We start from the raw sequence: 10,216 nt of genomic DNA on the forward strand, positions 1-10,216 counted from the left end.
TCTTAAGTTCATTTCTGAGCTTTTTGCAGATGTACAATTGCATTTCATGTGGTCATGATATTTTGATCTCATTCCATTATTGTCTTCACAACTCACTGCACAGGGACGTTTGCCTTTATCCTCTCCGATGCTTTGCATAGGCTCCTCGGGGACTTTGTTTCCTGCTCAGAGCTCTATTAATGAGGTTTCCCTTGAGTCGGGGACTGAGTGCAGCAGACAGTTGAGCACGATGATGTCACAGGCCCAGCTGCTCGTGCTCCTGATGTTCTGGGTCTCAGGTGAGAGGTTTAGAAGAGCAGTGTCTTCATAAAGTTGGAGAATGGTTCTAACAGGCAGAGTGAACAAATTGTTTCATCTAAGGCAGATCTGATTATATGTGAAAAATAAGAACAGCTACATTTAGATACATATTTTATGTACTTGTGATTCAATGTATGATCAATCTTCTTTTCTGACTGCAGGTGCCAGTGGGGACATCGTGCTGACCCAGTCTCCAGGCTCTGTGGCTGCATCTGCAGGAGAGACCATCACCCTCAAGTGCAAGGCCAGTCAGAGTGTTAGCAGCTACTTAAACTGGTACCACCAGAAACCAGGACAGGCTCCTAAACGGCTCATCTATAAGGCATCCACCCGGCCCTCTGGGGTCCCTGAACGATTCAGCGGCAGCGGGTCTGGAACAGATTTCACTCTCACCATCAACGGCGTCCAGGATGAAGATCTGGGAACGTATTACTGTCAGCAGTGGGATACTAGACCTCCCACAGTGGTTCAACCTCGAACATAAACCTCCTCCCCGGTGATGTAGGTCAGTTGTAAAAATCACTCCTGTCATCATAGTTGAAGAGAAACAAGACATGCATATGTATAATTAAAATTTCTAATATGTAATTTTAAGTGATAGAAAATAAATCAAGGCAGGAGGAGGAGAATGTGGTATAAGAATGGATGGCAAATTGAACAATGATAATTTATCTATTAGCTACTTCCAGGTAATATATCATGCCCAAAACCCAACAGCATAAAACCTTATGTTTTTGAGGGTTTTTTGGTTAACTGTGGAGTCTGTTAACATGGGCAGGATGGACTCATTTGCCTGTACTTACTCTTGGTTTACAGTTATCTGGCAGGTCCTCTTAGTACTGGCTGATCCAGACCCAATGTTCTTTAATTTCCTTCTCATGTCTGTTAGCTGGCCATCAGCCGGGCCATGGGTTGAGTGGACCACATGTCCTTTACCACCTGGCTGACTAATTTTATCTTATTTTGATGGTTATTTGCAGGTTCCAAAAGAGGAGATAAAACCCAGAACAGAGAGTTTAACACCCTGATGGGTCAACTACCTCTTCCCTGTGCCTTCTTAATTTAAGCTTTCCTATTTTGACTTCTTCTCATTCTCCTTTGCTTCCTGTGCTCCCTGCTCTTTTCCTCCAAATTTGATATAAAGATATCATTCTGACTTTCACATGTTCTACAGACAGAAAGTATCTTTCACTATCCCTCTTTATGTACTCGGCCTTCGGTTCTGGCAGGACCTTCTAAAAAGTGTCTCCTGAGTATATTTTATAAGCATAGCACAATGCATTTGCTTCCTCCTACTGTTTCTTTTGATAATAAAAGAAAATTTGAAAAACTAGAATATTATCTCTTTGCCATTCTTTTCCTATTTTAGTCCATTCCTCAGTTTTCTATTCCTAATTTTAAATATATGCAAATTTCCCCATGACCCTCTTCTCTGTTTCCAATTTATTCATTTGTTTATACCACTGATACTTTCTACTCTTGTGTCCTTGAGTAAATTACTTAATCTCTCAGTGGAAAAGATTTCTCAGATGGAAAATTGGTATAATAATTTTACATATTTTGTAGGGTTGTTGTGAGGCCAAATGAGTAACTTTCAGAGGCTGCTTTAAGAAACTAAAAAGAAACGTGATGACTTACAGTAACAGAATTTAATTCTCTCACAGTTTTTGAAGCTAGAAGATTGATATTGTATCACAAGGCTGAACCCAGGGTGTCTGTGAGACCACATTCTCTCTGGATGGTCTCTTGAAGAGTAAATTCCACATTCTATCAGATCATGATGGCTGCCAGATACACTTGTTTTCAAACTACATCACTCCAGCTTTCAAGTCCAGCATCTCCAAATGTCTCTGTACTCTGCTTTCACATTGCAGTTGCCTGTACTTCTGTTGAATTATCCTGCCTCCTTTTTTTTAAGGATACATGAAATTTCATTTATGCCCCAAACTTAAAACCTGGGATAATCTCTTCATCTTGAATTAAATCAAACAAACTATAAGTAGCAGGCTTGGGTAAAAGGGTTTAAGACCAACTATTTTCAGGCTATTATTCAGTCTATAGTATGTACACTTCAACCCCAAAGAAACTTCTTTATTGACATGCAAAACAAATTCTCTTCATCCTAACATGCCTAAACACCTGAACAAATTACAACATCAGTTCACTTCCTAAACCTCATTTAAGCATCATCAGCTCAAAAGTCCCAAGTCATCATCTAACTCAGCTAAATCTGGTATGCATCACATTCTGGGCAGGATCTGTTCTAGGGAAAAATTAATTTCTATCTGTGGACCAATAACAAGAGAAACAAGTTTACTGATTCCAAACTACTATGGTGGGGCAGGCATAGTATAAAAGTTTCAGACATTCCAATTCCAAAATGCAGAATGGAATGGAGCAAGGAAGCCCTGCTCCCAATTACTTTTGAAATCCTGAAGTTCTGTAAGGTTTCATTGTCTGGGATCATCTCTTTGGCCTATGGATTGTCGTTGGACCCATGGCTCTGCCCTCTGGACCTCTGGCTCTGGCTTCTCCTCCCAGGTCTCTGGTCTTTCAGCCCACATCTGTGATATCTCTGCCTGCAGAGCTGGCCTCTGTCTTCATCTGGAGTAGATTGAATGACATATGTATTCTTTATTTAAAGTGTATTTTTAATTTATTTTTAAAAGATACATGGATCACACAAAATGTTACATGAAAAAATATGAGGTTCCCATTTGCCCCGCTCCCCACACATATCACATATTGACAACTTCTTTCATTAGTGTGGTTCATTTATTACAATTAATGAATACATTGGAGCACTGACAAACAGCATGGATTATCATTTACATTTTAGTTTACACTCTCTCCCAGTACAATCAGTGGGTTATGGCAGGATATATAATGTCTGTCATCTGTCCCTGCAAAATCATTCAGGACAACTCCAAGTGCCACAAATACCCCCATATCACACCTCCTCTTCCCTTTCCCTGCTTTCAGCAACCCCCCGTGACCACTATCATATATATATTCTTAATCATTGTCAGTATCCTGTGGGTGTGTCCCATGTTAGATAGGAACTCTTGAATATGTTATTTTAGTTAAGATGTGGCCCAACTGAATGAAAGAAGGTCTTAGTCCAGAGTAGTGGATTCTGTTATAAGCATGAGAAATTCAGTCATAGAGATAGAAGCAAGGCAGGAGCCAGAGGATGGAAGTCAACAGAACCCAGAGGAGAAAGCAGAGGACATTGCCTGAATGGAAGGCAGGGATAGAAGTCAAGGAGCTTCAACTTCCTCTTACAGTCAGCACCAGTTTAGACACTGGGAGAAAGAAATGCTTTCAGGACATCTCAATAGTGGATGTCTCCTAACTTTAACCCTGTGAGCCCATACATTCCCATCGTTCAAGTCATTCCTTTCTGTAACATATTTCATAGCAGTCTGGCAGACTAAGGCATCAAACTTTTTTCTTCAATGCCTGTTTGAATATGCATAGTTTCATCAGTGTGTAGAATTTTGGAATTCCAACAGACTACTTTAATTCTGTCTTCTTATTCACCCTTTTAGCTTAGCTGGCAGTGTTCATGATAATATAACACTCTAAAATATCTTGTGACTTAAGAGAGTACAAAGCAATAATGTGGGGAGGCAGTGTAGATAAAGAGTATGAAATTTCATAAATCCTGGAGAACTCTCACAGAACTTTCACTTAAATCTGAAATGTTTGGTTAAAAATGTTTTCTATTAGAGGTATATTTTGCTTTGAAAAAACACATTAGGATAAAATAAGTTGAAACTGAAAACCATTTCATACACTGAAATAATTATTAATATGTCTGTTCATTCAACAAGAACTTTTTCATGGCATGTCTCTTCTTGTCTCAGAAAAATTTGCTACAAAGCATTATCAAAAACTAGAATTTGGGATATGTATGTTCCTGACTGTAAGAAATGAAGATTAGTTTAGTTTTCACATAAAGGAAGAAAAAATTAATTAATGTGACCTGGCAGCATACTGCCTCAATCTTCCACTCCTGGGTTAAGCAGGAACAAAGGAAATCAGCTTAAGTCAGTCCAATAGGCAGTCAAAAAGATGCCCAAGAAAGAGTTAAGTCAATACCAATTCAGCATTAAATTCCATTCCTTATTTGGCAAAGGGGAGCAAGTAAAAATTAAAATGGTTGTTATGTGATGGGGGAAGCAGTTAATTAAAAACTTTTGTGTGGAAAGTTAGATCTTCATGGGTAGGATGCAACCTCTGAAGTATCCAATCTATGGAGAAACAGAAGCGGGGATTGCATGCTAGGCTTAGGAGCATAAATTGTGTCATTTTTCTTCGTTCAGGGTGCCAGCCATGTTTTCTGGTAGTGTGCTCCTTCTTGCAAGATTAATAATCAATTGTTTTCTTCTCCACAATCAAGTGAGCCTTATTTTCTTCCAGAAGAAGATTTGTTTTTCACAGCTTTGTGTTCCCAAACCCTGAGCAGGCTGTTTTGGGGGCTTGCAGGGTGGAAGGTGTCTGGATGCCGATTTGGTGAGACAGTGACAGAAGAGATTCTTGTGAGAGGTGGAATTTTGGGTTTCTGACATGGAGGTCAGAAGTTGTGGGTGGAACCCCTCCCCCTAGGGGTGGAGGCCTGGCTATGGAGATCCCTAAAAGCTTTGTTGTGTTGTGGTGTTCCAAGGCCCCATGTTAATTGGATGCATGGTTCCCAGGTCTATGTCCGCAAAACCCAGGTGGCCCACGCTCCAGAGACCAAGACACCTTGAGTCTGCAATATCATGGACTTCCCATCCCCGAGTTCACCACTCCCTGAGGTCCATCTGAGGTCCTTGATTACCCTAGCCCTCAGCATTTTGTGTTGTTTTTATTTTTTTCTCTCTCTCTCCTTGAGCTTGGAGGAGTATACCAGCTGACTTGGGGAGAGTCTGGGAAGAAAGGAGAGATGAATCTGCTGAGAAAGCCCAATTTACCTAAACATCCTAGGATAGGAAACTTGGTCTGGGAGAAGGTAGAGTCAGAAAATCAATTAACACACCTAAGGGGGAACGACTGTAGGACGTGCTATTCAAGCTTCCAATAGCATATTTGGGGTTTCTGGTGAGGTGTAGGTACTCTCACGCTGAAAATAAAGAGTCATAGTCTCCTGTGTTGAGGTGGCTCAACAAGGACCTGCTTGAATCTCCTACTGGACCTCTCAGACAGCTTTCCTGCTGCCCTGGGAGAGAGAGAAGTGAGGAAGGGATAAATGTGGAAGGTCAGATCCCTAAGTGTATTATTTAACTGCAAAGAGAATTCCTAGCTTGAAACGTTGGTTCCTTTTTGTTTTGTTTTTTTTCTTTTGTCATGGTTGCAAATATTGCATTGTCTCCTAGTCTTCTCTCCCATTTTATCCCCCAAGGTCATTTTTCCTTTATTTAGTTTTTTTCTCTTTTTCTTTTTCTAGCTTGTTTCCCTCCCTTTTCTTTGCCCCCCTTTTTCTTTTTTCTTTTTTCTCCTTTTCTCTCTTTTTAAATTTTATTTTCTTTATATAATAAATGCCACAGGGAGTGATTCACAATTGCTGTCTTTCCTCATCTTCCATTTCCTCTTTTCTGTGTGTATTGATTTTGGCCACCTACACTATCCCCTGTCCCCCACATCTTTCTATCCCCCATCATCTACTGTTTCTCCTACATTCCACCTCCTTTCTTTGTCTCCCAAATTGTCTGACTTTTAATTTCTAACACCTTTGTTCTGTTTTCTTTTTTCCACTCTTGATATTATTGTCTTTCTTTTCTCTTTCCCTCTCTCATGAAAACACTGGCCTTTTAATTCATACCTTATACCTCTTGATATTCAGTTGACTGTCTCATTTTAGGTACTCTATTTACTGCTATAACTCTACACAACTTACATGAGTCTAATATCCATTCTCCTAGATCTCACATTGTTGCCCTGTTAACATTTATTACCAATACTACTTCATGCAATTTCTTTTCTTACTCATTTTGCTTTCCCTGGCCCTAATATTTTCCTTCAAAGTGAACTTAGCCAGCAACAAGAACATAGAGTAAGAAGAACAAAGTGACAAAGAGAAGATATAACATTTATGCATGAACAACAACTAATTAATCCCTAAGACTAGACAAAGAAGCTAAGGAAATGATTAAATCCATCAAGATAAAATGATGACCACACAGCAACAAAAAACTACAAACTAAACCAATAATCAGGAAAACATGGCTGAATCTGAGGAACAAACTAAAAACCAGGAAGGGGAGCAGAACATCAGACAATTAATTAAAGATCTCACAACATATATTAGAGACCAACTTAATGAAGTAAAGGAAGAGATTAAAGCTAGAAGAAAAGACTTGGAGAGGAAATTGCAGACATAAGCAAAAAGATAACAGATATGATGAAGATGAACACCACAGTTCAAGAAATCAAAAATACACTCTCAGCAAATAGCAGCAGATTAGAAGAGGCAGAGGAGGGAATTAGCGATGTGGAAGACAGTACATCTGAAATCAAACAGATAGTAGAACTGATCAATAAAAAGAAAGAAAAAATCTAGCTGGGACTTAGGGACCTGAATGACAATGCAAAATGCACAAACATACATATTATAGGCATCCCAGAAGGAGAAGAGTAGGGAAAGGGGACAGAAGGCGTGTTGGAGGAAATAATGGCTGAACACTTCCCAAATCTACTGAGAGAGATCAAAGGACATGTCCAGGAAGCACAACACACCCTAAAAACCATAAATCCCAACAGGCCTAGCCCAAGACATATACTTGTCAAATTATCCAATGCTCAAGACAAAGAGAAAATTCTAAAAGCAGCAAGAGAAAAGAGAACCATCACATACAAGGGAGGCTACATAAGATTAAGTCTGATTGTTCATCTGAAACCATGAAGGCAAGAAGGTAGCGGTATGATATAGTAAAGGTACTAAAAGAAAAAACTTTCCAACCAAGAATACTCTACCCAGCTAAACTAGCATTCAAAAATGATGGAGATTTCAAAATATTCACAGATAAACAGAAATTAAGAGAGTATGCTAACAAGAACTCTGCCCTTCAAGAAATACTAAAGGGAGTTCTGCAGGAAGAAAGAAAAAAACAGGAGAGGCAGAGCTGGAGGAGAGTGTAAGAGCAACAAAAAAGACAAAAAGTGAAGGGAAAAAACAAACAAAATATGACAAACACAAGTCCAAAGAAAATATGGCTAACATAAATAATTCCTTGAAAGTAATAACACTGAAGGTCAATGGATTAAATACACCTGTTAAAAGATTCAGACTGGAAGGAAATATGACCCATCTATATGCTATCTATAAGAACCACACATCTTAGACCCAGGGATTCATGGAGCTTGAAAGTGAATGGCTGAAAACAATTTTACAAGCAAACAATAACCAAAAAAAAAAAAAAAAAAGGCAGGAGTAGCTATATTAATATCAGACAAAATAGACTTTAAATGTGAAACAATTGTGAGAGACAAAGAAGGACACTACTTAATAGTGAAAAGGATAATCTTTCAAGAAGAATGAGCAATCATAAATATTTATGCTCCTAACAAGGGCACCTCCAAATGCATGAGGCAAACACTGGAAAAACTAAGTGAAAGAATAGATGCCTCTTAATTTTAGTGGGAGAATTTAATACACCCCTATCAACTTTGGACAGAACATCTCAAAACAGAATCAATAAAGAAACAAAAACTTTGAACAGTATATTAGAGGAGCTGGATCTAATAGACATATACAGATCATTACACCCGAATACAGCAGGATATACAATTTTCTCAAGTGCACAAGGAACATTCTCCAAGATACACCATATGCTAGGCCACAAAGAAAGGCTCAATGAATTCCAAAAGATTGAAATCATACAAAATAATACCTCTGACCAAAATGGACTGAAGCTGGAAATCTACAAGGGCCAGAGGCCCAGATTTCACACCAAGATATGGAAATTAAACAGCACACTCTTAGAAAAACAGTGGGTCAAAGAGGAAATCTCAAAAGAAATCAATAACTACCTTGAAACTAATGAAAATGATAACACAACATACCTAAACTTATGGGATGCAGTGAAAGCAGTACTGAGAGGGAAATTTATAGCCATAATTTATACATCAAAAAAGAAGAAAGAGCAAAAATTGAAGAACTAACTGCACATTTGCAGGAATTAGAAAAAAACAACAAAGTAACCCCACAGGAAGAAGAAAGAAAAAATTAACAAAGATAAGAGCAGAACTAAATGAAATAGAAAATTAAAAAGCACTTGAACAGATAAACAAAAGCAAGAGCTGGTTCTTTGAGAAGATCAATAAAATTGACAAACCCTTAGCTAGAATAACAAAGACATGGAGCTGCCCTGGATGGTGCTTCAGAGGTAATCACCGGACACTGTAAATCCTCACAGGGCCCACTTGATGGAATAGAGGAGAGTATGGGCCATGATGTGAACCAATGTATATGAGGTGCAGAGGTGCCCAAAGATGTACTTACCAAATCCAATGGATGTGTCATGACGATGGGAACGAGTGTTGTTGGGGGTGGGGTGAGGGGGGGTGGGGGGGTGGGGTTGAATGGGACCTCACATATATATTCTTAATGTAATATTATTACAAAGTCAATAAAAAATAAAAAAATTAAAAAAAAAAACAAAGAAAAAAAGAGAGAAGATGCAAATATACAAAATAATGAATGAGAAGGGAGATATCACCACTGACCCCACTGAAATAAGGACTATCATAAGAGGATACTTTGAAAAACTATATTCCAACAAAAATGATAATTCAGAGGAAATGGACAAATTCCTAGAAACACATAAGCAGCCTATATTGATGAAAGAAGAAATTGATGATCTCAACAAACCAATCGCAAGTAAAGAGATAAAATCTGTCATTAAAAACCTCCCAATTAAAAAGAGTCCAGGGCCAGATGGCTTCACAGGTGAATTCTACAAAACATTCTGGAAAGAAATAATGCCAGTCCTGCTGAAACTCTTCCAAAAAGTCAAAACAGAAAGAACATTACCTACCTCATTCTATGATGCTGACATTACCCTAGTACCAAAGCCAAACAAAGACACCACAAGAAAGGAAAATTACAGACCAATTTCTCTAATGAACCTAGATGTAAAAATCCTCAACAAAATGCCTGCTAACTGTGTTCAACAACACATTAAATGAATTATACACCATGACCAAGTGGGATTCATTCCGGGTATGCAAGGATGGTTCAACATAACAAAATCAATCAATGTAATACACCATATAACCAGACTGAAGGGAAAAAAAAACCCACATGATTATATCTTTAGATGCAGAAAAAGCATTTGGCAAAATACAGCACCCTTTCATGATAAAAACACTACAAAAGATTGGAATATAAGGAAATTTTCTGAACATGATAAGGAGTATATATGAAAAACGCAAAGCCAATGTCATTTATAATGGAGAAATCCTAAAATTCTTCATTCTAAGATCAGGAACAAGACAAGGATGCCCACTATCACCTCTTCTATTTAACATTGTCTTAGAAGTACTTGCTTGATCATGGAGGCAAGAACCAGATATAAAAGGCATTCAAATTGGAAAGGAAGAAGTCAAAATTTTATTATTTGCAGATGACATGATCCTGAGAGCTCTACAACAAACCCTGAGAAAACCCTGAGAGGTCTACAACAAAGCTTCTAGAACTCATAAATGAGTTTAGTAAAGTCACAGTTTATAAGATCAATGCACAAAAATCAGTAGCATTTCTGTACACCAATAATGAGCAAGCTCAGGAGGAAATCAAGAAACAAATACCACTTACAATAGTAAATTAAAAAAATCAAATACCTAGGAATAAATTTAACTAAAGGTGTAAGAAACTTAGACACAGAGAACTACGTGAAATTGTTCAAGGAAATCAAAGAAGACCTAAATAAAT

The 10,216-nt window shown here is 38.2% G+C and overlaps 1 gene segment (V, D, J or C); it reads left to right on the top strand.

Moving 5' to 3' along the window:
* Positions 1–203: 203 nt before the first annotated feature.
* LOC101412129 (immunoglobulin kappa variable 1-39-like) lies at positions 204–784 on the top strand. The segment is given in 2 exon segments: positions 204–278; positions 462–784. Coding segments are annotated over 2 exon segments (372 nt in total).
* Positions 785–10,216: the final 9,432 nt, after the last annotated feature.

Source organism: Dasypus novemcinctus, chromosome 17, assembly GCF_030445035.2.
Source record: "Dasypus novemcinctus isolate mDasNov1 chromosome 17, mDasNov1.1.hap2, whole genome shotgun sequence".
Taxonomy (NCBI): domain Eukaryota; kingdom Metazoa; phylum Chordata; class Mammalia; order Cingulata; family Dasypodidae; genus Dasypus; species Dasypus novemcinctus.